The sequence below is a fragment of the Phalacrocorax carbo genome, chromosome 1 (genome assembly GCF_963921805.1).
Source record: "Phalacrocorax carbo chromosome 1, bPhaCar2.1, whole genome shotgun sequence".
NCBI classification, from domain to species: Eukaryota; Metazoa; Chordata; class Aves; order Suliformes; family Phalacrocoracidae; genus Phalacrocorax; species Phalacrocorax carbo.
The window spans coordinates 130,124,784-130,152,777 of NC_087513.1; the positions used below are offsets into that span (position 1 = coordinate 130,124,784).

General features: G+C 41.7%; 1 protein-coding gene across 3 annotated transcripts; it reads right to left on the minus strand.

Annotated features, from left to right (window-relative positions):
- ZFX (zinc finger protein X-linked) lies at window positions 1-25,006 on the minus strand. 3 transcript variants are annotated; one of them, XM_064473983.1, is made up of 8 exons: window positions 24,487-24,999; window positions 18,455-18,543; window positions 17,438-18,004; window positions 8,522-8,671; window positions 8,184-8,327; window positions 7,957-8,091; window positions 5,297-5,437; window positions 1-3,841 (listed from the first exon to the last, which is right to left on the minus strand). In XM_064473983.1, the coding sequence occupies exons 2-8, from the start codon at window positions 18,513-18,515 to the stop codon at window positions 2,655-2,657; spliced, it is 2,385 nt and encodes a 794-aa protein (XP_064330053.1). In that variant the 5' UTR covers window positions 18,516-18,543; window positions 24,487-24,999; the 3' UTR covers window positions 1-2,654. The 3 variants fall into 3 exon arrangements, with proteins under 3 accessions (XP_064330053.1, XP_064330070.1, XP_064330063.1); XM_064474000.1 differs by lacking the exons at window positions 17,438-18,004; window positions 18,455-18,543; window positions 24,487-24,999 and adding an exon at window positions 16,269-16,335; XM_064473993.1 differs by lacking the exons at window positions 7,957-8,091; window positions 8,184-8,327; window positions 8,522-8,671 and having other exon boundaries at window positions 24,487-25,006.
- Between the last annotated feature and the right edge of the window lie 2,988 nt (window positions 25,007-27,994).

Consider the following 27,994-nt stretch of genomic DNA (forward strand, 5'->3'; position numbering starts at 1 on the left):
TTAACAGGAAAATATCTTGAATTTTATTTTTTCACGTTATTATCAAGTACACAATTACAATAATGTCACACATCCCTATATGATTCTATGTATTTTGTTTTTTTCTTTTGTCTTTTTTACAAAGTGTACAGAGGGAAGGACGTATACAATATTTAACAGGGTATTTTCTACAGAACAATAATTTATATTATGTCCTTGTAAAAATCTGTACCTTTTTTAAACATTAAACTGAAACATCCATTTTATAGCATTTGCTAAGCAAATTATTTAAGAATTAAAACTAACCTGTAACTAATGTCAGTACATTAACAATAATTTCATTTTCTCTTTATACAGACAAATACATTTTACAAAATCCACTTGACCAAACCCTTAATTATAAAAAAAAAAATTCCAACATTGTGCTTTAAAAAAAAAAAGCGTGTATGGTTCCAGGCTACGTAAGAGAAAGAAAACATGTAAAACTGTGTTCTTTGTCTTTCAGCTTATTTAAAAAAATAAAGTTCAAAATGGCTAAAATCCTCGGCAATGCGATGGGAATTAGTATGCAGAGTTTGTACACTTTTTGGGATTCTAGTTAGAAAACGCCTGAACGTAAGGGGCGGGGGGGGGGGGGTCAGGAGAAAAACAGAGTGGCAGGAGGGTACTCGGCAAGATGCGAATGGAGAATCTCTGCTGGGTTTTACTGCGTCTGGTTTGGCAATCGGTAGGCAACAGACAGACAGCCACGGCCGCGTAGGAAATCCACTGACCTCACCGGGGATTTCAGCGAAGGCACAGCGCAGCACACTAGCTATTACACGCTCAAGGTTCACAGCCCCTTAGTAGCAATTATACAAGAGCACGTCGGACAAGCCTGGGGCACTGTCAAGCAGGCATCGAAAGGAAAAAAAACATTATGCTACAAGACGTGGCATTCGACTCTCCTGAACTGCAAATCGCACGCGAGTATTTCGGCTTACAGTGAAACAGACCGGCTGAGCCGCAGGAGCAGGGCTCGGTAACAAAACACAACACAAAAGGCTTAGAAGATGCACATCCGAAGGGGAACCTTTTTCCCCGTCACCCCAAACCTGAAATCATCACTAAAATTCTCGTTCGATCTCAACAGGGAGTTTGCCTGCCTAGAAGCAAGAGTCAACTCCGGGCCAGGCTCTGAACCCTTTCCATTACCGTATGGTGGGTTACAAATCTATCCCCAGCCAGCAGGCAGCTGGGTCCGAATTCTGCAATCCATCGTCAACCAGCGGCTTCGGCAGGAATCTGAGCAAGGGGAGCAGGGCCGGCTCCTAAAATCTGGCAGTAATTCAATGGTTTGGGTTTTCTGCTCCACAGTTGGCGTTAAGGTACAGGACTTTGTGCCCGGTACCTTTATGCTGCAGTTAGTGAATGATAGGGCACTGTTTTAGAATAGTCTTCGGGTGGCAAAACTGCGTATAATAATTGTAACGTTCCCCCAGCTGTTTGTAAACAGCTTAGGAGAACTGGGTTAATTCTGGATACTGTACTAATTAATAAGTGGCAGCTTCACACAGCCGCTAATGGCTTAGGAAAAATATTCAATTTAGAAACGGTTCTGTTACTATCGTTAAGTTACTTTTCTTATTAAGGGTACCTACGTTAAAACACCTCTACTCCGTATTAACGCATCTGCTCCACTCCATCCCCCTCTGAAACCCTCACTGTAAAGATCTCGTTTCCAAAATCGAGGCACCTCTTGGTCTTAAATTTTATTCTAAAACAACTCATAACAACAATGTGACTTGAACCACAAACTGTTCTTGCGAAGAAATACTAATACACATAAGAGCAGTAAGTCTGAGGTACGTTTACCGGCACATACAGACAGTGGTGGTCTATTAACTCTGCAAATGGAACAACGGCATTTTACGTTTCCAACATTGAGACAGCAGAAAATTGAGAAAAACCCAACTCATTTTGTAACAGGCAAAACCTTTCAAAGAAGCACAGAACAATAAACAGAATATTTGAGCATACTTGTAAATTTGCCAGAGAAAGGTAACAAATGCCCCCAACCACTTTTTAAAAATGTTCATCTCTGAAACCTGAATTAAAACGCAGAACAGCTTCCCGCACGGAAGAGCCAGATGAGTAACTCCTCAAATGGAAAACAGTGAACCTGCCACAAAGTCTGCATAGTCAAAACAAGACAATCAGGCGGGCCCTAGTGACTTTATCTCCAGCATCACAATCCCCCATTTTATACACACCTCTGACAGCTTTAGCAAGAGAAATTTCATATTTTTAAAATTCACGACAAAACTGCATTAACATGGACACTGTGAGTATCAACGAGGTCAGTAAGATAAATATACTTAAATAAACTATTACGGTTGAAAAAGTAGGAGACAGGGTTTACTTTATTAAATGCAACTTTATTGTTGCCATCTTTTCTTCATTTATTAAACAAACTGAATAGAATTCAGAACACGCTATTGAACAAAAGGTATAAAAGTCAACTAGAAGCAATAATCCTATTTTTATACAGCAACAAATCAAATGCACAGTATGTTTTTTTGTTGGTTTTTTTTTTTTGTGTGTGTGTGATCGCAGGTGATTGGCTTTAAAATAAGCTAACTGCCTGAAAGGCAAAATTCCTTTACAATTCCAGCCGTAAGTCTGCGAAAGAGACTTTAAGGCAGCCCAACATCTTTATGATGCCGCATAATGTGCTGGTTCTTCTCTGAAGGCCTTCGGAAACCCTTCTTGCAATACTCACAGCGGTGAGGGTAGTCCTTTGTGTGAATGGAAATAACATGCCGTTTGAAGCCTGAGGCGTCTGTAGTGCTATACTCACAGTACTCACATTGATAAACTTTCCTGCCACTGTGTGTTTTCATGTGTTTTTTCAGCTCGTTTTGCTGCCTAAAGCCCTTTCTACATCTCTTGCACCTGAATGGAAGATCCTTTGTGTGAACTGAGAGTATGTGGCGACTCAGAATGAACGGATCTGCAATCTTAAAGTCACAATGTCTGCACTGGTGCAATTTTTTACCCTTGTGAGCCGCCACGTGTTTTTTCAGTTCCGAAGGCCTGTGAAAGCCTTTATCGCACATATCACACTTATGAGGATAGTCTTTCGTGTGGACTGAAATTATGTGTCGTTTCAGATCACTCGAGTTTGAGCTCTTATGGTCACAATGCAAACACTGATGTGTTTTACTTTCTTGATGCATAAGCGTGTGCTGCTGTAGCTCTTTGGTATCTGAAAAAGTCTGGAAACAAATATCGCACTTGAATGGCGTTTCCTTACTGTGTTTAGTCTTTACGTGAGTTTTCAAGTTAGAAGAGTCGGCAGATCGGTATTCACAATATTGGCACTGGTACGGTTTTTCACCAGTGTGGATTCGCATGTGCTTCTTGAGCTCTGACGGATGGCGAAATCCTTTGCCACACTCCACGCAAATATGAGGAAAGTTCTTGCTGTGGACAGCTAAAAGGTGATGACTCAGTAATCCTTGTTCTGCTGTCTCATAGTCGCAGAATTTGCACTTGTGCATTTTATTAACTCCTTTGTCCCTGTGCACCATCTTGTGAGTAAATAACGTTCCCGCGTGAGAGAAGCTTTTCCCACACTCGTCGCACTCAATAAGCTTTTCTGTTTTGTTGGTCAGCTTATGACTCTCCAAGTGGTTATGTAAACTTATTTTTTTATTCGTAGTGTAATCACAGTCTGTGCATCTGTATTTCTTCTTAGTAAGAAGGTGCTCTGGGTGATTTTTCATGTGCCTTTTCAAGAAACCTCTAGATTTAAACTTCTTTCCACAAATCATGCAGGGGTAGACTGTCAATGGATGACCATCGGGGCCAATGATTATTGCTGAAAAACAACAAAAAAAACCCCTTCCTCAGTATTATACACAACAATATTACACTTCGACAAATGTTGTATTTCAGCCTTAACAATTAGTTGAATTGTTTAATAAGATCAGAGTCGGACACAAACACGACGCTACGTAACAAAGAAGCTTGTTACCGCGTTAGGTAGAAGAAATTGAAGGAATGACTACCTTCATTCATTATTGTTATCTGGAGAAAGGAAATACTGATTTTTGATGGAGACAACCAAAGCAGCACCCAGCTGTTCTTCACCTCAAATAATTCTACTCTGAAGAATCCTGACAGAGATCACACACTAATCACAAGCAGAAACTGACGCTGGTGCAAAGAACAGCAGCCAACTTGTTAAACCAAGTATTACATAGTAAGCACAGCACCACGTGATCATCTTTGACTTTCCACGGATCTGCTGATAATCTGGCAGTTTAACCACCTACCACTGACTACCATTCACATGTCCCCAAACTAACACCTCCTTCTCGTGCCATCTGTCAGAGTTACAATCTGAAGAGGTACCAAGGAGGAATCAATGAGAACACATTTCACACATGGACACCTCAAAGCTTTGGAACTTATTTGCACTCATCCATCAGCCTGATTTGTTTACGCATACTAAAAAGCTTTTTCCAAAAATGTTTTAGGACGAGCACTGGCTGGGTAGCTGGAAATAGAAAAAGCAAACTTTCAGATTAAAACTCGCCTGTTTTACTAACTCAGTGCTAAACAAAACACAACTCCTACAGATAAGTCACAATTTGGAAAGGCACTCCCAGTATCATTCAAGACAAGGCTACTAAAGAAAACACTGATATGCTCTTTCAACTTTATCAGGCCAAATAAATCATTCAGACCACAACACAGTAACAGCAGAAACCAAATAAAGCCAGAACAGCGCATCTGTTCCTACAGATTCAAATTAGAACATGGGCACGAACATCAAGGCACCTTATTTCACAATTAAAACAGAAAAGGGAATGAAAGTTACACTATCTACTGTAACATAATGGCTGGATTTTCCAGTTACTTATTGAGCTGATATAATGAAATGGATTGTTCTATACACTTCCAATAAAGACAAAAAGGGTTTTTAGAAAGTACTATTACAGAATACTGTTCTCTAACGTCACCTTTAGAAAAGTTACATTAAATGTTAAAATTGGCGTGCCAAGTTAAGTATACAGGTTTTCAACCTCTTGCTGACACTGACTGAGATGGTTCCCTTTAAAACATCCCCCACGATCCAAACCAGCTATGAATTTAAAAAGTTTAAAATCAAATATGCACTCATTTATGATGCAGAACTGTGCAGTGACAAAATAATTCCCAAAATAATCACTGTTTTTTACAAGACATTGCACACCCTACCAGGAAAGTGCATCTGTTCATCGATAAGCGCCTAGAGGAAGGAGAGTACAGCCAGCCACCAGATACTCACCTGTTTGATACTGCCTAGACTCAGGTCTCCTTTTTTTCTTTGGTTTTTGCTTAGCCAGTCTCCCAAGTCCAGCTGACTCGTCTATGTGCAAAAGAGCACTTGCAGTGCCATTCCGACTTTCAATGCCATCATTATTATTACCTAACAAGATAAGGTAAGATGTTACCTACCGTCACCATTCTACAGATTATTCGAGCAAACTCTACAATGATAATAAAAGAAATCATAAAAATATTATCTGGACATTTAATCAAACCATAATAATGTCTAGGATGAGCTGCAAAACTTCTCTTTATGTTACTTCTGAATTCTGTTTGATTTTATGAACCTGGAAGCATTGGTTTTGTTAAACTAATTTTACAGGAACTAATACTTTCCCATTTCACAAAGGGTTCTCCTTCAAATGCAGTATTTTTTGCATCTCTCTGGTTGCTAATTACACCCAAGATGTTTGACATCAGCAAGCAATAGCATGTCACGATATTTACTGTGGCCCATTGTCTTCTCAGTCCTGAATGTGTGAGCTCCCATTCACTTCTGGACACCTGAATTCACCTGACTGAAGTTTCTCACACGCCAGGTTTCTGAACTGGAACTGCGACCAAAGAATCGTTCTGAACAGCCCATAAACTTGCACACAAAGCACACTACTTACTATTTGCACACCTTATGCTTTAACACTCACAAATTCTTTCTACTGGGAAGAAAGAGCATGCTCAGTATTATATAATAGAAAGAAACAATCTTTGCTTCACAAAGCTTTACCTTTAATACACAAATGATACCACTGGATGTAAAACAAACATGAAAATTACCAGTAAATGTATCGATATATTCAGGAAGGTATTTATTGGCAATCAGCTTAACACTGGTGATGTAAGGGTATAAGTAAATTTTAATAATATATTTTGTGGTTAAGTATTCACTTGAATCAATCGAAGGCGACAGTTCCTAGTGAAAGCAAAGCACACAAATAAGACAGGAAGATTGAAGTGGAGGAAAATGCAAGATACTCAATAGCTGTTCCCTTTGTAGAGTGCTGAGAATTCTCATGATTAATGTAAGAAGACTCAGAGCCAGGAACAGGCATGTGCAGAGCCTGAAGATTCTCATCTATACTCTAGCTCAAGTGCTGACCAGCAAATGTGGCAACTGACAAACGTTGAGAACAAAAACCCATTTCACATCTTACGCATCAGAAGTTGCAACAGGTGCACAAAGAGTCCTTCTAGAGTGTAACACAAAACAGGCCCCAGACACTTTCTATTACTAAAATAAAATTGCAAAAACTTTCCAGAATGTAAAGCACATTGGGACTGGGCTTTGCTGTAATACAGCAACAAAAGAAATTTAGCATTTTAAGATGCCATTGTTATGAGCTCTTAAGCCCTCTATAAGCAGAGGAGAGTTCTCAGAAGTGCAGATGACAAACCTCTGCCATTTTCATGCCTTCGTGCTTCATTATTTCCTCCCTTCCCCACCACCTCTCACCCTGCACGTTAGGTTGCTTACTGCTGACAATGCAATGACTCCACTGTTTCCCACATTCTTAAATTCTCCTTTCAATTCTATCTCCCTGTTCCTAATACACTCTGCTCGGTTTTCTCTTCTAAAATCACTGAATGTTCAGTCTACAATTGTTGTTTCAAGTTCACTTAATTTCGTTTTTAATTCCCGCTCAACCTGGCTTCTGTCCTTCCCTTTTCACTGAAACTGTGCTCACCAGTATACAGTCAAAGATAAGGCTCTGGGTGCACTACTGTCCATCTCCTGAGCAACTTTTAACACGTGCTGCTCCCTGAAATCCTGCCCTCCCTTGACTTATGTCCGTGATTCCAGCCCCCATCACATTCTCAGCACTTCCGTGCCGTTTGTTTGCTGGCACCACAATCCACATCATGGAGACAGATAACCTAAGTTTTGTCCTCTACTCCACTGTTTCTTCTGCTTTGTTTATTCAAAGTATGTTTAGAAGGAGAACGGGGCAATACAGAAACATTTTTAAGAGGAGATTTTGGACTACCAGCTCACGGAAGCTTTGGAAATCAGTCTGTGCGCCAGTTGGTTGTTCAGGTTCAAGAAACATGGTTCTGCATGCTGGAAATATTCTCAAGGTTCTGCTATAATTTTAAGATGCCTCCCTCCAGCCTCTCTTTTGTTAATAAATTATTTCCATTAGTGAAATCACACATTTGTATGTTCCTTCTAGAAAGCATTTAAATCAAGCTAGAGGTCAGTGTTGCTTTTCACCATTACACTGAATTTTACATATTCCCATCTGCTTTCCTCCCCCCCCCCCACCCCAAAAAAAAAAAAAAAATATTCAGTTCTATTCTCAAGCCAGTTCTTACTGTGTCCTGAAACTGTGAAGGACAGATGTACTTGAGATGCAATTTTTCAGCTGAAAGCTCATGTACCTCCCCTTCTATGCCATGAAAATGTGAAGGAAAGCGCCTGTTAAAACAGGAGTAAGAAGCAGCCTGCCTTACAGCTTCTCTCTTCTTCTCTTTTTAAGGCTTATTATGCCAAGAAACCATCCTTAAACTAAAACTTTAAAAACAAACATAAAAGCACAAATACTCCACTACCCTCCAAAAAACAATCCCCAACATTTTGCTGTAGACAGTGTCACGAGGAAGAGTTCTTTGAGTTTTACCTACCATAAGCTGCTGCCCAAGCTATAGGCATGAAAGTTTTAATTTCAGTGTCATCAATTTGCTGTTCATGGGCCACTGCTGCATCCTCCTCTCCTACAATCACTTCCATATAAACCTCATCAGCTATTTCTGCAACATCTAAGAGAAAAAGAAGTCAAGAAAAAATTAATAGGAACACTGCACTGTTGAAAGTAAAAATCCTTGCTCCCAAATGAAAGCCACCTACTTACTTAAGTCTTCATCTTCATGCTGAGAATCATTTACAGTCATGTAAACCATTTTCTCCCTTGGAATACGAATACTGCTATTTTGATCAAGTAATCCAACTGCATGGTCATTCTCTGGCTCGCTCTCCACAATGTCTACTGTGCCCCCTAATTAGGAAGACCAGAGCAAAATATTTTAGATACGCTTTGTTCAAATTCTATGCTAAACTGCAGAAAACTGGAAGTTTGTTATTCTTTAACATTAGACCCACAGCTCTTTACAGATGACTTGAGAGAAGCCACAGTCTCTATGCAAAATTTCAAATGTCAGGTTGGAGTAGTCTAAAATGAGCTTATTTTACCTAAATCATCTTCTCCAGGATCTGCTTTGAATATATAGACCTTGATGACTTCTGGACAAATGCCATCCACTTTACAAGAGCCACTTTCTGACTCTGCTTCCATGGTAATTTCAGCAGATCCTTCGTGTTCTATCTTACCAGCATCATCCACTACAAAAACAAGTTATTACAATTATCCAGTCATATACAGACAGACATATATGAAAGACTTTATTACTTTATTACTCAAATTTGGAAGCAGTTTACAATTACGTTGTGATAAAGAACCTACCCATAAATATTTTTTGCATATCCTTGAAAACAACAACAATGAACACAGAAATAAATTCAAGCCGTATCTTCTGGTTAAGGGGGAAGTGCAAGAGTGCTGCAGTGATATGACTAAAAGCACGAGCACCACACCAGGCAAGGCTGATAGGGAAATGGTGATCTGCAGCAAGATGATGGTAGGAAAAAACTGCACATTTGTACTTACTCTGTGGCATAATTTCACTTATTCTGTTTTAATTGCTTTCTCCTTCACAATTAATAAGCTATTGACTGTTTTTTTTTTTTTGAAAGCAGTATCTGTTGCTCAACCCTGCCTCTAATGCAAGCCAGTCAGAACTGGTTCCTTGTAAAGCAGTGTTATTGATGCTTCTTCAGCTGACTAGAGAGGAAACCTAAATGAAAACTACAGCAAGAAAACCCTCCCCTTTTCCCATCCACTCAACAGCTGAGAGATCGAGCACAGTGTCAAAGCATGGCCCTGATGCTACAGCATTGGTGAACCTATTCAACTAGTTGTTCGTGGTGCCCTTACTGAAAGGGACTTGCACTGGATTTTATGCTGTAGCCCAATATACTCTCCTTACTATTGTCTCAAATTTTGCTCTCCTCCTTTCAGAAGTGCATCGACACCACGCTTCAGTTTGAATTGCCATGACTTGCCTAGGCCTCCCACATAAACATGGCTAACAGCCAGCTTTATGAGGAACACGTATCTGATTTTTAAGACATACTCCTCAGAGGTACACACTCCCCACCCCCCCATCTTTACCAAGCGTGGGTTTTCGAGAAATAAATACTAAATATGCATTCACAAAAATTATATCCAGCATCTCAAGACCTTCAGAGAATCTCCCCGTTTCAGATGCCTCAGAAGTTTAAGTGCTGAGATTATTTAAGAGTTCTTACCAGGATGGCATACTTTTGTAGTTTGTGACTTTGTGGTTGATAAAGTCACTTTTGGAGGCTGACATGGCTCCCTCAGAGCCATGCATAACTTCAATTCATGACAATAAGACATGAAATTTATACTAAAGGAGGCATAAGAGCTGTCCCATAAATGCTGTAGAATTTTTAACTACCATGCCTAGCACAAAATATTTAACACAGCAGGCTCATTTTACTGGCAGTCATTAAACTACCTTCATAATTAAATCATAGCTTTACTACTCAGTAAGTGCAACTCTTCCACTTACTTTAAGATCTACTTAAAAAAAAAAACGCGCAAAACAGTATTACTCTTATTTTCCTGCCATGAAGTCAATAAATTAGCCTTTAAATTAGGCAAACTAGCACACGTTCTGTCTCATGTATCAAACAACTGTATTTAAGTACAATTTCTCAGACATCATTATTCACAAAGAAATATGAATAACATTAAATTATGAAGCACTAAAATAGATTAGTCTGTCTCCTCACCAAAAGAGCAGCAGAAAAAACATTACAAACTCTTATGGCAAGTTCATTATCAATAGCCACCACACAAGATGCTTCAAGCAGTATGATGTTTAAAAAATTATTTTGTGCCATGGGACAACATAATATTTTGTAGCTGAAACCCCAAAGCATTTCAAAAGTAAAAACCTTAAGATGTTCTTTTGAATCACATTAACAACGCGTCTCCGCAGTATGTATAGTCACTTCTTGAGCAGACTTTCATAAATTCTTTGGCATATGCATGAAACACCAAACGTCACTGGAACTCTGACAAAAAGAAAACTTGCTTTCATTCCTACACTAGATTTATGTAGTTGTTCTCCTTTAACTTGGCTGTTTCCAGTGTCACGCACGTGTACTTGGAAGGCTTTCAAATCAGCGTAGACTGATTTTACACTGCTGAAGCCAAAGGGGAAATCTGCCACCAAGCTCAACTGATGCTGGAACATACTCAAGGAAGGAAAATTATGGCTGAAGCAATCAAAGAGAGAACAAACCTACATGTACCATGTGAAACAGGCTGGTTTCTTTTAACCAAAACAGTTTTTTACCTCCATACATGCATGGAAGTATCCATTGATAGCATTCACACAACAGAAGAATTCTAGGTCTTAAAAATATGCTCCATGTACTCTTTGAAGCAAGTTCTTCAAGGTTCAAAGTCATCTTTTAAACAACATGATTTTAAAAAATTCGTTATAGAATTTAGTTTATCCCCGATTTTCCTCTATATTCAAAAATGTTTTCAGAATGTAACAACTGGTTTAAGTATTTTTTAATGGCACCATTAAACTGTAATGAAATTGATGTATAGAAGTATTAGACCAACTTTCTTCATCCAAAAGGAAAAAAAAAAAACCAAAAAACCAAAACACTCGACAGGTGGTAATACTTGAAAAACTAAAGTCCTTGAAGAGCTTCTAAAGTAATAGCATTTGCAGTACAGTAGCAAACAGGTAACAGGAAGAAAAGCAGGGTTGGCAGAAAAAAGGTAGGAAAAAAGAGAAAAATCAGAAGAAGAGACAAAAAAGGCGAAAAAGAATGGGTATCTATCACACAAAGCACCATTTCCATGGTATTTTTTTCCTACGGCTACACAAGCATTTTTCTATACTGATTCAATGATGCTCTGGCAGCATTTATAAAATTTGATTTCTGTTTAGCACTTTCCCTATGTTTCTGCATTCTCCACGTATCTCAGTCTTACAATCAAGAGAAAATTATATTCATAAATACTTGACTGATCAATGTTTGAAGTTGGAACTCTGATGATGTTTGAATTTTTCATTCAAATTCACAGCCCATCAAGTGATCCCACAAATACCACTCATGACTGAGATTCTCTCACATTGCTCCTCTTTGAAATTACAAACAAAAAATCAAAAAAGTACTTTAAAGTATTAGTTCAGCTTATAAGAGACCACTTCCCTTCATGTAAAGATGCTGGGCAGTTACTGAACGAATCACAAGTCACATGCTAGAAAAAAGTTCAGGCTAGCATTACTCCAGTGCTGTCATACCGTGTGTCTCCATTTAATTAAATATTGACTGACCACTTAAAACTTCAAATGTATGGGGTTTTTTTCCCCCTCTCTACTAGCTGGTAGCTTTACTTCAGTAAACAAGTGGATATGGACTAGAGAAAAATTAGACACACACTATTTTACATAAATTGCAAGAATGTATTCTACAGTTAGTTTGCTGATGTTCTTCACAGACTTCACTGATTAGAGGAGCCTGCTCTTTGCATACTATGAGCTGCAAGAAGCAACTAAAAAACATATGTACTTCTCCAATGTCACAATAATTGTTTCCATATAAAGATAATGCTTGAATTTTTATTAAAAGCACAAACGGATGAGAAAAGGGTCATACAACATGAAAGACGTGGCATATTTAAAGCCTGTCTAGTTATAATTTCCATCACAAGGAAATCAACAAAGAGAAACCAACAGATTAAAAAAAAAATGAGTAAAGCAAAGAAATAAAAGATGCAGGCAACTCTAACAACAGATTGTTTTATATGTGTTCTATCACGATGGCAGCATTTGTCTCCTAGAAAATACCACATCTAATTAAAAAAAAAATCACCTAATGCCATAACATATAATGTCTAACCAATAATTATCTTCTATATCTTTTTCCCTCCTATTAAAGTATGTCAATGGCATTTTTGGGACAGAAGCTCCTCTGCATTGATAATAAAAATATTTAAAACACAGCTGAGGCCAGTTTCCCTGCATAGGAGCATAAATGCTAGCCCAAGATCCTGCATTTGCTTAAATGGTACATCTTTTGTTTAACCATGACACATACATTTTGCCCAATAAGTTGGTTTTAGTTTTTTGTATCCAGTATCTAACAGATCAGCAGATAGAGACTTTGTAGCCTTGCAGTCTTTGACTCCTAACTAGAAAAGTGCAAAATATCTATAACTCTTTATTTTTTAATGGTTTCCATAAGCTTTTACACTTATTCTTTCCTACCACTTCTCCTCTATATGGGATTAATGAGGAAACTATAAGGATTGTAAAAAATAAAATTCACTTAATGACTAAGAAATCTTCCACCTTTTTCAAGCACACACTGCCCATTGCTAAATAGCACACCGAAACAAGTCTTACAAACATTCTAAGAAAAAGCCTGTCTCTACACCAGTTTAACAGATCTTAAAATCTGTCTGTGGAGCAATTAGACGAGAATCATCTATTTTGTCAGCCTTTATGTTCTCAAGTGATTCTCTTTGCTGCTAAAAAAAATGCGTATCACCGTACACTTGCTTGCTTACAAAATAAACAACCCTATTTAACCATTCTTAATAAAAAAGGCCACTGCTTCTGTTTTCTCTAAAATAGATTAAAAGCATGTTGTACTTCCCAGACAGATTTTGTTCAGCTATCTGTGATAGAAACATTTTACTTGCACTTCACTTGATAGTAGAGAATTCCTAGTCCACTGAAGGAGTTATTTTTACCATCCAGTTATTTCTTAAATGGCAAAGCAGGTTTCCTAACGTGTGAGGAAACAGAAATCTGGTTTGTTTTGATTTTAATGCCATTGCCAGTACACATAAGCAACAACAGCATCTCAAGGTCCCCTCAGGGCAGCAATCTAGCAAAGGAGAACTTCCTGAGCTCCAAACTGGTATCCTACACTTGTCCTTCTCATCCTGCTCTCCACAGCACACAAATCAGACTAAGCCCTGAGGCATCACTCAGCCCAAGGGAACTTTCATCTCCCTTGCCTCTCACGGTGACCTCCTGAGCAGCCTTGGCTGCAACAACTGTTGGTGCCATTCCAGTGGTCAGGCACAAACACGGCAGCAAGGTCTACCTCACAGAAAGAAAAATGTGATTTCCTTCATCTTTAAGAGCCTCCAGGGAAAAAGAGAGGTACTTATTTCTGTTAAAAAAGCAAATAAAAGCATTTTGTTTTCCTGACTAGAAGTCTACTGGATGGCCCTAATGAAGGCATGAACTTTATGGCTTCGTTGATCAGATCCATTGCTTTCAACTTAAACATCCAATAAGGATGAGAAAAGATAGGTTTCACCTAGACCTATGAAAAGATGCAATGATTATTCTCTCTGAGTAGCCTGGATTCTGACTCCTGTAATGAAAAGTGTTAATTCAGACTGAAGAAACAAAAGACACATCTAACTCAGAGCAAAGACATGGATGGACGCAACACAGCCCCTGTATTTGCAAACGTGATGTGACTTCCTAAAACTGCAGGTTAAGCTTTGCGAAGCTACTCTTCCCTCCCTCCTTGTCAAATCTCCCTTGTGCCTCACCAGTTTACTGCAATTAAATACAAGCATATCAGAGTTCAACTTTCTGTCTTATGGAACAAGTTCATGCCAGAGGATGTGTCTTACTTTGCCAAACTGAACAAAATCAGACAAGCTAAAATCTTCATTTCCACTTTATGGCTAGGCACTATTTTCCTTGGTTAGTAAATGCTGGGGGGTTTTGTTGGTGGTGTTTTGACAAACACTACCTGATCTCACCATTCCTGTTTCACTTACAGAGAAATGATTTTCCAAGCTTTAAAATTTGCTACCAAATAATTAGCACCAGCATGAGCCAGAACACAATTTATCCTTTCCTGACCAAACTCATGAAACAGCTTGCTATGGCATATGTGAAAGAATAATTAATTCATCAAACCTTCTTGATTCCTTTTCAAGTTACTAAGTAGTAGCAGTTCGCATTCTTTGTTGAATGAATATCTGATTCTGCTCTGTCATAAGTGTCCTAAATCTACCATGGACTAAAAATGAAGCTTGAGGGCAAAGACAAACTGTCCAAGAAAAAAGGTGAGTACATCAATAAGTAAGTGATAATATAACCTGTGCCAAGAAACATTAACTTGGAATTGAAAAAAAAAAACAAAGGCACATCAATGTAGGAACTAAATTAAATCCAAATGGGAAAAGAAATATTAAAATACTGAGTTTATTGAAGCAAGGTCACAGAATGACTGTGCTCCACAGGGACTGTACTCTTTGAAAAGACAAACCAGTCGGAAACGAAGAAAGAAGGTAGAAACACAACATTAAAAAAAGTACACATAGATCAGTCATTTCAAAACAGGTATTTTCAGGACAAAGCTAAGAAAATTATCAGAATTTTAAGGAAATCTATGTAGACTCAGTTCATTAGGAACAAAAATTGAAACACTTAGAGCCACAAGACAGGAAGAAGATGGCAAAAAGATTTTGCCAGTAACTTCCGCTGAAGAACACAGACTGAGAAACCTACACAAAGTATCACCCCCTGCTTTGCAAGTGACTAGATAAAGAAAGGCAAAAGCATCCTGGAGAACACAGTCTAGCTCCCAGATCCGGGAAGCACCTACATTTGGCTACTGTAATAGCAGAGAAAATTACATTCCAACATCTGCCCCAGCAGTTCAGGGAGATTTGCCAGAATCCGGCACGAATTTACAGGTCAGGATGAAAAATCAAAAACTAGGCTGACGTTACTACCTGTTAAAAACCATCTAAGTTCAACTGCAGAACCGAGAGAGTCAACCAATCAATAAACACATATGCTGCCAATGCAAAAGAAAACCAGAAAGGAAATTAATTTGAATAATGTTTTCCATACAATGAAGAGACTATTTGGCAAGATAGTCTACTTGATGGAAAAGCACTAGACTCTGACTTCACAACCAGAAGAACCTGTTACGCAGGCTTTAAACACAGTAGGTGGTAATAGGGAACTTCCCTTTAAAATGAACTGCAGAACATACTTAACATTTTAAACACAAATAGAAAGGATGCATATTTTGTAGCATAACGTTTGTTTTAAATGCTGGCTTATTTAAGGTTCTGAATCTAAACAAAGTACATTGCAAGACTATCAAGAGGTTTTTTCTTTTAGATAGAGTATGAAACTGCAGAAATACATTACTGAAAATGCAGAATACCCCAGCACAACTGAATAATTAAATTCCTGTGTTTTCTGCCAGTTACCGCCTGTTGGCTACCAGTACATCTAAGAAGACTTCCTACCTGGGTGGGTATTTTAGGGATCATGCAATACGGCACCTACCAAGACATTCTGTCCTCATTCAGCCACTGGCAATGGTTGAACAGGACACATATCTACCCACACCTCTCACTTGAATTTACAGAGACAGAGTTTGCAAAGTGTTCCTATGACAGCAGCCTCAGAGGCCTTACTCTGCTGCCCATGGTGCAGGATAACAACCTGCAGGAGAAGGGTGAGCAGAGAGACAGGAGCAACAGCATCTTGAAGAGCCACAGTCAGTGATAAGAAACAGGTAAGGATCACCACCGGAGTCTTTAACACAGTCAGGCCTCAATTATCCATAGATGGATTATCCCCTTTACTGCCTAACTATGCTGCAGGTGCAGACGTGTTTAAGCTGCTTTCATCTGATCTAACTTGGGTCCAGAATCAGAAAGTTATACTGTACCATAATGTACAGAGTGCATTTATATATATATTGTGTTATCCATATTTTGCATTATCCCATTTCATTGTTTTCCCAGATAATAGAGAATTAACTGTACCTCATATAAACTCAAAACATGGCTGCACAAGGTTACTCAAGGAACTCAAGAGATGATAAATTAAGAAATGCAGTGATCCTAGGTAAGGAGAAGCAACATTAAAATCCATAAGTACAGGATATAAAATTAAAACAAGTTATTATACATTTCAAAAAAGCGTCCAAAGGAAAAAAAAAAAGAAAAGAGGTAAATGGAGCAGAGCATGAAGTATGCCTCATCAATGGAGTAATTTAATGCTAGACAAAACTGAAGTGCCTGAAATGGCAATTAAACAAACCAGCCTAACAAAGCCTTTCTATTTCTACGACACACACATGTTCAGCAGTGACACTCTGATGTTCCTTGGTGCTGCACTGAGTAAGCATTATAATAAGTAGCATACTTAGAGTAAGCTCTAGCTTGCACAAATAGATATCCTCAGTAGAAAGAGCACTGATGATATGCTCTGTTTTTCTCCATCTTCTACTTTAAGTCTTTTGAAATATGATTCAAATGGATTGTGCCACTGTTCCTAAGGGAGATTAAGATATTCACGGTTGCTTCTCAGCTATGAGCAGCAATAGCTACTCTGTTAGCAACATGCCTCCATCCTTTGCTTAATCAAGAGAAGAAAACATATCCTAATAGCAAAGAAAACCATATTGTTGCCTGTATCTAACTATAAGTGGGGTGGTAAGGGTGGGGACTTAGCAAAAAACAAACCAAGTATAATAAATTGTCATTTGGATTCCGAAAAACAACAGGGTTTTTTTACCTTCCCTTTTCCATGAAATAATTTTGTTTTCTTAATGTCTTGGCAGTAATCTTAGTAACCTGCACATACATGTGTTTTCAAACTATGTCACACTTTTCTTTCAGTTCTTACTAAGTATATGGCATTTAGTTTACTGGAATTCTTACTCTTTTGTTCTTATGCTACAAAATACTACATAAATCATTTATAGTCAGACATGCATTTGCCAGTATTTCTCTCCATTAGCCTCACCAGAATGTTTAGCTGGTACATGTTCCTAAAGATACCCCCATCTGAGCACATTTGTGAGATCTGCAGTTCATTAAATAGTACCAAAAATTTGAGTTTGGTACTGTCGTAATCCCTCCCACATATATTTCAAGCACCACCCGGGCCCATGTCATAAGAATTTTGATGGCTTTACCCAGACACTTACAGGAAATCATAAGGTAATCTTCACAGTTGCCCTTCTCATCTTGATGTTCCACAGGGATTCCATTGGCATCGATCACTGCCTCTGATGCACAGTCTGCCACCAAGACTTCTTCAGAAACAACATCTGTTCCCAGAGTATCAGTGACAATATCTGCTTCTTCCACATTATCATGAACTACATGTTCTACATGTCCAACTTCAGGTACATGCATTGACTCACTTGTCAGTACATGTTCTGGTATAGACATTGCTTCTGCTGTTATGTCAGAAGCTAGAACATCATCTGGGACAGTGCAATGAGCCAAAGAAACCTCTTCAGCTACGTCTGTGTCCAGCACTTGTTCAGGAATAATGACAGTTTCAGATACATCTGGCTCCTCCATGATATCTGGGCACTGAACGTCCTCGATAACAACATCCTCAATGACATCTTGGATTACTACAGAATCTGGATCATCAGGAACAAAATTATGCACGGTTATATCTGAGTCGACTACATCTGAAACAAATACTGTTTCCTGCACTTCCACAACAATCTGATCTCCATCCATATGTCCTCCATCAGCTCCTGAAAAACATAATTAAAATAGCAGTTACATTGTAAAACTAACTCAGAGGAAGTGGTTAATAATTGAAATTACTTTTGTTTTACTTCAACTTTTACACCATGCTGCAATTTAGTAGAACAGGCATAACAGCCTATAAGCAATTAAGATAGGCAGATATATAGGGAACTGATAAAGCAAGTCCTCAGTAGGTGCTAATGTAAGATGAACATTTTCTCCCCCAGAGAAGGTTACCAATTTTTAGACTCTCCCCCAATATTCAAACAACTATTACTTGACAGAACAGTAGCTCATTCATATTGCTCTGAGTAATAAAAACAACTGAAAATCAGAAGTGACTACTCTATGCAAAAGTATTGATACAGACAGTACTTTTAAGCAGAGACAAAATAAATGACAGTCAATAGCATCTAATGTGAACACTCTTCTCTACATATTATCTCCTGACAGACCTGTTGGATCAAAAAATGTGTTTGGCTCATGTGGCTGCAATTCAAGCCCATCTTCATCCATGGCCTTTAACTCTCATCAGTCACAGTGTCTGTAAAAGGTAAAGAAGAAAGGTTATTTAACTCTTATTATGTTATGAAGGTTGTCTCTGCCTGTACACTGAAAAGCAGAAATTTTGGGTGCATGGAAGTTAACAGATAACACCTCATGACTTTACGATGGACCAGATTTCACTCAGGCTACCTCTGTTTGGGATTCCAGAAATACTACTCTAGAACACCAAACACAATGTGAACCATACGAAAATATGATTTCCTTATAATCTTACAAAGAAAAAAAAAATTAAGACAAAGCTTACACAGGTTCATGCTAAAGGTTTTTTTTTGATTGTGGGGAATAAGTGTTGTCAAATCAATAAAACTCGATAAGGTAAATTGAAGTTAGACAACTAATAATCTGAAATGCACACTGCTTTTGATGTTCCTTGTATTCATACTTGGCAGTCAAGAGGAAGTTACTCTTATGTCACCTCAGGAATTGAAATCATCAGTGTAAACTGCTTCCAGAACATAACACCAGATGTTTTCAAACCCCAGATGTGTGAATATTTTTTAATCTCTTGTGCCGCGACAAAGTACCTCTTTGCTTTTACATTAAAAAATATCACCAGTTCTCAAAAATTACTAAATGTCATACTCTACCAAATTTCTTTCAATAGAATGTCAACATTTCTTCAATGAATAACAACAACTGAAGATTTCAATATTAACAAAAGAACCAAATCAGACCACAAAGTTAAAATACTTACTAAAACCTGAAACTGCAATCTAAATTTTGCTGCTTACGTATGTATGTGTATTACAATTAGGAACAGGCAAACCTAGTTGGGTCAAATGTGATCTAACATAAACTTGTACTACTCCCTTGCACTTAGTCCAACTAGTTTCCTAAGTGCAGGACAAGCAAGAGGCAAAAGAATGTTGCTACATGTTTCTGCTCTCATTTCTGTACAAGTGGAAGATGCAATTCTCCTTCCTCCATTTTTCACAGTCACAGGCAAAAATCTCCCCATCCCTGTGATACTTGCATAAAAGACCTAGAGAAATCATTAAGATTCTGCCCAAGGTTTCCATAAAAATCATAACCTTCCCAAATTACATCAACTAACATTTACATTAAGTCTTCATGGGGGAAACTGCTATACAAAAGAAAAAATGAACAACAGAACACAAATCCGCAACCATAATCTGTCGCAAGTGTTTTCTAGACTTCACCATATTTCTAGCTCAACTTTTCTCAACTCTTCACAGCTAACCACCTAATTTGTATATGTGAAAATGTATTTTTACATGTTGAGGGAGAAATATAGCCAGAAATTGGACTGGAGGAAAAGCAGCGGCAGTCTAATAATTTTCCAAGGGGTCGCATATTTGTGATGTTCAGTTGGAAGGTCCCTATATTTTAAAGGCAGCTGCACTAACAAATCATTGTGGTGTCCAGCTGGACATAAATCACCTCACAATTATTCTGACTGTCAAGCATTTCTGTCAGAAGCACCCACTATTAACAGGAACAGCTCGTCAGACAGATGTTTTTTTCAGAATCAACAGCAGAAGAAAAGCATTTCCCAGCCTCAGACACAAGACACAGCTTGACTGATGGCAACCAACTTCTGCCATGCCACAGCAACTAGAACAGAATAACAAGGTTTCATACAGTCATTTAAGCAAGAATTACTCATACTGAAATGGGTTTACTTCCATCTATTCAGTATACACCTAGCCAGTCTATTACAAATATCCTTCCTATTCATCTTGTCATCTTTTCTGTGTTGTCTTCAGCGCTTAGTTTCTTCTTTTCTGTTGCTTCCTCTCCAACTTCTTGTGTGCCTGTACCTATGCAGGTGTTCATTACCTCCTCACCTGCTCATTTCATCTCCCCAGCTTGTAACTACAGCACACTCCCATCATTCACACAAAGCCACGCTACTCATCAATTTGTTGCAGAGATTGTATCAGCAATTCAGAGATTTTTTTTTTTGGAGGAGGACGCAGGGGGGACTAAGGGTTGGCGGAAATAAACTGCCTTTCTCCTTGGGCAACACACACATAAGAAACTAGCACTTGCTGCCCAGCTCTCTGGGAAAAGTCAAGACACTGTTTCTGCCCGTGCTTTTAAGGATGCTATTATCATACATATTAGCCTCTGATCGGCTGGGACCTAACCAGCCTGAAGTGCCAGTTCACCACTACCTACTGGAAGAACTGGCATTTGTTTTCTCCACTTCCTGCTTTCATCACCCACCTGACCACCACTCCACCACAAATTCCTACTTCTTATGACTCATACATGGACTTTCTCTATCCTATCCTCTCCCCAAATTCCTCACTGCCTCTATGAGTGAGGCTCTCCTTCACTGTCCTTCTGTCTATCCTCTTAAACCATGAGACCCGGAGGCTGCCGTCACTACTTCCCAGCTTCCAGAACAAGGCTGCTGACGCCATCTCTTCACTGCTGCTCACTGCTGCCCAGGCTCCAGGCGACAGATGGCAAAGCCAACAAGTCTCTGTGGTGTTCATGATGGTGCAGTTTCATTATGACAATGCTACCAGCAGTGACAGCCCAGCAGACTTTCAACTGCATACTCTGTGTAACAGTGTGGCCTTTTCTGTATTGGCAAGGTCTCTTCACCTACAGGGGCATAATATGCTGCAAAACAAAGGCTCAGGTTCGACACAAACTGAGGAAGTTTCCTGGGCCCATGGGTTTTCACTGTCTTAAAAAAGCCACAGATTTATGCTTTGGTACTTGTTCCAAAGAAGAGGAAAAAACCCTACCCTTTCAATTAATGAGTTTCCTCCTCAATAAGGTTTCCCATAATGCACTTTTGTACCTAGACCCAGCCAACAAATCAATGTACAGAAATTCTTACCCCTGTGTAGGACCATAAAAAGTGCTCCACTAAGGCACAGACCCCATCTCCACAGAAACTTGCTGCAGAAAGAGGACCAGAAGAGGATGCAGGCATTTAGAACAGGACTAAACTAAACTCTCTAAAATGCTAAAGGTGCCCAAATCAAAATCTGCCATGCAAAAAGGCATCAAGGCATTTGTCCATAAATGGGGGGGGGAGGGAACCCCAAAATTTCCTGAAGTCGTTTCAGGGTTTGAGCATTCTAACCAGTAGATGAGAAAATACTGTGTTTCTTCCCACTTACTCTTCTTCTGAGCAGTGGGCCAGTGCAGGGGCCCAAGGTTCAGCCACACAAAGGAAGGTATACCACATGGTTCTGTACCAACCAGCGGCTCTGTGATGAAGGCACTGTTCTGCGACATGAGAAATACCAGAGCCTCTTGTTGCAAGCACCACAGCAAATGCCTTCAAATTCTTGGCAAGCACCCTAAGCTCTGTGGTACCATAAGGCTAAGAAGCAATTCCAACAGTTCATTTTTCTGCAAGATTTCAAGAAGGGCAGAAAATCCTCCCAGTTCTTTCAAAATATTCCAGCTGACACTTACCTCAGGAGCAGGTTCTGGCACCAAAGCAGACAGAATCAATTTCCAGTTCCTGTTTGAGAACCTAAACTCTCAAAGAGAAGCAGGTGTCCAGCCGTTTCCCTACACTCAGTCCTTCTCAACACCAAAATCTACATGGTTCTTTGTTCAATTCTCAGTAATTCAGCCACAGCTCTTCTAACCACTGCAATGGAAAAAGCCCAGCCACTTAAAACCAGGTTTTATACCTCTGAAAAGAAATAAACATCTACGTCTTTTACTTGGCTTGGGCCTATGTCAGCTTCACACAGATTGAGAATTAATACAACTCTGAAACACATCTAATTCCATTTATAGAGTTAGTTCTTACAAATTGACTTTTACCTATTCAGAGACTTGGCTGGTTTTGGTTTTATGAAAGGCAAAGCAATATTTTCAAGAAGAACAGATAGAAAAATATATATCAATGGAACAAATGGTATTAAGCTATCAGCAATAAAATAACCTCCTGAAATAAAAAGGGGTATTTTTTATAAATCTGATCTTGAGTACAATAAGTCAAGAGAAGCAACACAGACAGTGCACTAGTCTTGCCACATTACAAATCCTTGGCTTAACAGGCCTACCAAGATAATCGACATGAAATAAAAGAAATAGACAAGCTGTCACATTTCAGAGAGAAGGCAACTTTAGAGTTCCTTAGAAAAAAGAGCTCTAATATACCACAGAAACTGTCAGTTTCTCTGGTCTCACAAAAAAAAAAAAAAAGAAAATGGGAAAAAAGGAAAAACAGAAAAGGAGGAAATATCAGAAAAGCCATCCTTATGAAAAAGAAATGCATAAGACAATCCTTTGCCTACTTTGCACTCCTAAGGAAAGAAGAGTATATCAGTTTATTTGGGGTCAGGGGCAGCCAACTACCCGTGCAAAAACCGCCCAAAATACCAAATATCTGTGCAGCAAAACTCTGACCCTTCACAGTGAAATCAAGCCATATATAGCAAAATTCCCCACGTCCAAGCCCTGGCCCCTACCTATGTCGAGATGACTTAGTGTACAACCATAACCAAGTTCCCATGGTGCCTTGCCACATCACATTAAAAATTGCATCACGCCTTGCATGTCCCAATTGGGTTAGAGCCCCGAGCTACCCGAAGCTTCGCTGTGGTTATGAGACGACTGTGGGTTCAGTCTACACTACTGCTGCAGCGTCACAACTCTCCCTACGTGACCCACTTATGAAGAATGCAACATACACACAAGCTCTCAATCACACATACAAAAGGTTAAAAAAAAAATAATTATACTCCTATAGCATCTAATTCTTATCTCAGAAGTTAAGTCCTGTGATTATTAGGTGAATAAAAAGAAGAATAAAAACAATGTTACAAAGGTGACGGTGTTGTCATTTAGCTGTTTATTTCTTGATGCATCTCTCAGTTTTGGCTAGAGAATCAGTACTGCTGTGTTCCTTGATTTCATTAAAAAAAAAAAAATCTCAAGTCTTTTCCTCTTTGCTGTAGTTCAGTGGTGTATTTGCAGGAACTGGTTTAAGAAATGGGTTTTCTCCAGATTTCATAGGGATGTTGCGTGTGAGACGACACCTAAGCTAATTCTTAACGAAACCTAAATTAGGGAAATAATCAGTCCCGGGCACCCCTTCGTAACTACTTTCCACTCAGCTGGGGACATCTGCAAGACAGGATAGCCAGAGGAGAAAAGAAGCAGCCAGTACCAAAGGGGGGACCCCAAGAGGGCCGGGGGGGGGTGGGGGCCGCGCCCCCAGCTCCTCGCGGGGCGGCTGGGCGAGGGAGGCCGAGGGCGCACCTCACACCGCTGCCCAGCCAAGCTCCCGGCCGGCCGGGAGGAAAGGAGATGGCGTTGCTGAGGCGCCGGGCGCGGCGGCAGCAGCAGGAGGCACGGCTGGCAGCCCCGGCGCGGCCGCACAGGAAGCCACCACGGGCCGGAAAGCGCCGAGCTCCCCTGCGACTAGCTGGCTGGCAGGCGCCGAGGCGAGGAGAGAGAGGCGGGGGAGAGCGAAGCGGGGGTGGGGAGGCTACGGGCTCGCCCTCTCCGGAGCCTGCGGCCCGGCGCTGGGATGAGCGAGGCCAGGGGCTCCCCCCTCCGGCCCGGCCCGGCCTGCACCGAAGCACGGGCTATAGCGAAGCGATTAATTCAAGATGGCGCCCAGCGCCCTCCGCCTCCCCCCCCCCCGCGCGCCGCCATTTTGTCTCCTCCTCCAGACACTCTCCGAACCCCCCTCGGCCGGGCCCGGGGCCTGGCACCAACCTCGCCCGCCTTCCCCCGGGCCGGCAACCACCCCCCTCTGCTTCCGCTCCCCTCACGCCGCCGCCCCCACTGCCCAGGGCCGCGCCGGGCGTGCAGAACCCGCCGACCTGGGCCCTGCGGCCCGCTCTTTTTGCTGGAGCCCTGGCGCGGCCTAGCTGCGGCCTCCTCGGGGCCTGCGCCGCGGCCTGGTGCGGGCAGGGGAAGGCCCGGGCCGGGCCGGACGGCGGGACCCAGCCCCGGGGCTGCTTACCGTGCGGGTGGCGGGCGGCGGCGCTCGCCTCGGCGCGGCCTCTCTCAGCGCGACTGGGCCGAGCGCGGCGGCGGCGGCGGCTGCGGCGGGGCGGGCGGGCGGGAGGGGAGGGAGGGGCCGAGCTCGGAGCTGAGTGGAAGCGGCCAAGCTCCCCGGGCCGGGCCCGCCGTCAGCACGTCACGTCACTGCCCGAGAGAGACCCAGGAAAAGGCGGAAGGGAGCGCGCCGCCGCTGCCGCCCGCCCGCCGCCTCGGGCCAGCCTCCCGCCGGGGCCGGGGCCGCCGGGCGGGCCGGGGGCCGCTGCCGGGCGAGGCCAGGCGGCGCGGGTCGGGGTGGTGGTGGTGGTGGTGGTGGCGGCGGCGGGGGGGGGGGGGGGAGGGGAAGGGAGGCGCGGCGGCGGCGCTCGGCTCCCTGCGGCTCCTCCTGCAGCCGCCTCCGCCGCAGCCCAGCCGCGAAGCGCCGCTCGGGGCTCGGCGTGCGCCCCTGAAGCGGAGCGGCTGCCCCGGGGACCCCCACCCCCACCCCCCTCCCGGCCCCTCCATGCTGGCGCCGCCCGGGCGAGCCTCCCCCTCCCTCCACCTCCCGACGCCAACATCCCGCGGCGCACGGCCGCCAAGGCCCGCGGCCCGGCTCGGCCCCGGTGCGGGGATGCGGGCTCCGCGATGCCGCCGGCGCGTTTAACTCGCGTCTGCGCGGCGGGGGACGGGGACGGGGAGGTCTGGGGGGTGCGTGTGGATTTTTGGGGGCCCGGAGGCTCGGCGCTGGGCCGGACGCAGGCCGGGAGCCGGGGCTTGCGTGGCCTCGAGTCACCCCGGCTCGGGGCGCGGCCACCGGCGGGAATTGGTGCGAACGGCGACAACAAACACGGGCGGCGGGGCGGCGGCCGGAGCCACGGCTTTCCACGCGGGAGGCGGCCCCTCCACGCGTGACGGGACGGCGCTCCCCACGGCGCTTTTGTAAGGGGCTGTCGCCGCAGCCGGTCCGCGCTGCTCCCCCCGGGAGCAGCACTGCGGGGGGGTCAGACAGCCTTTTGTGGACGGTATTAAGTTTGAAATTAGGTGCCATCGAAACCGAAGTCTTGGCTAGCGCCCTTGTCCTGAAAGTTAATCAGAAATTGAGTGGGTTTTTTTGGTGTAAGAAAAGAATTGCTGTTGATCCATGAAAGGTGCACCCTAAAGTTTTTGGGGCATCAGAAAATACATGTCGTGAGTAACCTCGTGGAGGTGAGGAGGTACATTCAATTTGGGCAGAGTTCTTGCAGGGTGAGGGCTTGAGGCTGCTTCGTATGCTGTTCTTACCATTTAAGTAAACTGAAAGGAAATTGGCTCTTGCACTTATCAAATGATACAAATGTGACTTATCTGGCCACAAACAGCATATGTGCGCTGTTTACGTTGCAAATGAGCCTTTGGGTTCAGCTTTGACTCAGCTTTAATTTTATACACTAGCCTTTTCTATCTTAACACGCCAGGCTTAAAAGGTAATTTGGGGAATGCTTGTTTATTTCAGTATAGTGTAAACATATACCCTTCACTGTGCAAATTTTAACCATGATACTGAGAACGGAAGAGGAACCATAATACTCCAGAACTTAATTCCTTTTATTTAATTCCAAGAAGGTTGTAGTTAAACTTTCATAGAATCAGGCCAGGCCTGTATTGCAGGAGAGGGTCCTAAAACATTTACCTTAAAAAAAAAAAAAAAAGCTGACTTTGACCATACATAGTCATACATTTTACATTAATGTAAAATAGTCTTAAGTAAATATTCTTGTCAGGACAGAAGGGGCCAAAGGAACAAGAGCAGAGAAAGGTGATGGTAAATTCATAATCAACAGCAAGGTAGATCTAATATAGAAAAGCAAAAAACGGTCAAATTATTTGTTGGTTTTATTTATGCATTGATAAGATCCTTGGTTGGAACCTGTCTCTTGTAGCTTGTATTACACAATGCTTTCACAGGAGCTAGGCCATTAAAATGGTTAAGGGACTGGAGCATCTGACATAGGAGGAGAGGTTGAGAGAGCTGGGACTGCTCAGCCTGGAGGCAAGAAGGCATGGGGGGGAGATGTTATCTGTGTGCATGAATACCTAATGGAGAAAGTAAAGATGGCATCACACCCATTCCCACCCTCTTCTGAGTGGTGTTGAGTGAAAGGACAAGAGGTGATGGCACAAACATGGGCAATTCAATTTAACTGTAGGGGGAAAAAAAAAACCAAACTGAATTTGTTCAAACAGTGGAACAGGTTTCCCAGAGAGATTGTGAAGTCTCAGTCTTTGGAGATACTCAAAACCCAACTGGGCACAGCCTTGAGCAACCTGTTGTAGCTGACCCTGCTCTGAGCAGGAGGGTTGGACTAGACAATCTGCAGAGGTGCCTTCCAACTTGAATGATTCTAGATTTTTAAGCCAGTTTTTCCAGCAAGTGTAAAGCTTGTAGAAAATTGTAATGAACAGCAGGATATCCCATAAGGTCTGTGGTTCCAAAGACATTGTAATCAATCTGTCATTCACATAGGGAATGGAAGTCCAGAATACAGGGCACATTACCCTCAAAGGTTCAGCGTATCCAAATGTTAAGTCACTGAAGGGGAAGACCTCAGAAAAGCTGTGATGCCATTGAAAGGCAAATGGCTAGATGTTTTGTGAAGACCTGAATCAACTTTTTGCCTGGTTGGCTATTCACCCTGAGTGAGTATAACCATTTCACCTTGATCCTCTTGTTCTTTACTACTCGGGCACCAGATACCAGCAGCTTTTGAGTCATTAGAGACACATTTTTGTCCTGATGCAGCCATCACTTAAGTGTTGTCACCAACCACTATGATTTCTAGTAGGCCGCAAACACCCTGGTATGATCAGGATCAGGGTAACTCCCATCGGTGGAGCTGCCAGAAAGGAAACCATGTTTACAACTGATATTCACATCCCTTTCTCCTCTCACAGCTAATGGGGTTGTCCAAGGGCAGAAAGCACTTGAAAACTGCAGATACAATAGGTATGCTTGCACCACTTTGTATCAACATAGGTTAACTTACGTGCAAAAATGTTTCTGTAACTTGACCTTTTTGGAATCAATAGGCAAATGGTAAAAATACATTGTAAGCAACAGGATTTCTGACCTTAATTAGTGATTAAGTTGGGTCGGATCTGATACACCAGAGACAGAGTATAGCTTGTATATAAAAGTTTATGGCTCAGTTGCTTACAGTCCTGTGGACAGAGCCCTTACTTCCATCTCTAGTTTTACCTGTGATCCAGTGTTTCTTTATATTTTTCCCCAGAGCTTGTGTTAGTGTCTCTCAGCAGTAGGTACCATGCTGTATCTGACTTTGCCTTCACAAAAGCAAATGAAACTGGTGGCTTTTGCTGAACGCCCTCTTAAAATTACGCTTGTACATAGCAGTCATGGTGTTAGTAAAGAGCCATTTTCAGTCACAGTTCCTTCCAGTTTATCTTGTGTCTTATTTATATCCCTTTCCAGGTATTGGCAAAGTGCTTAGCAA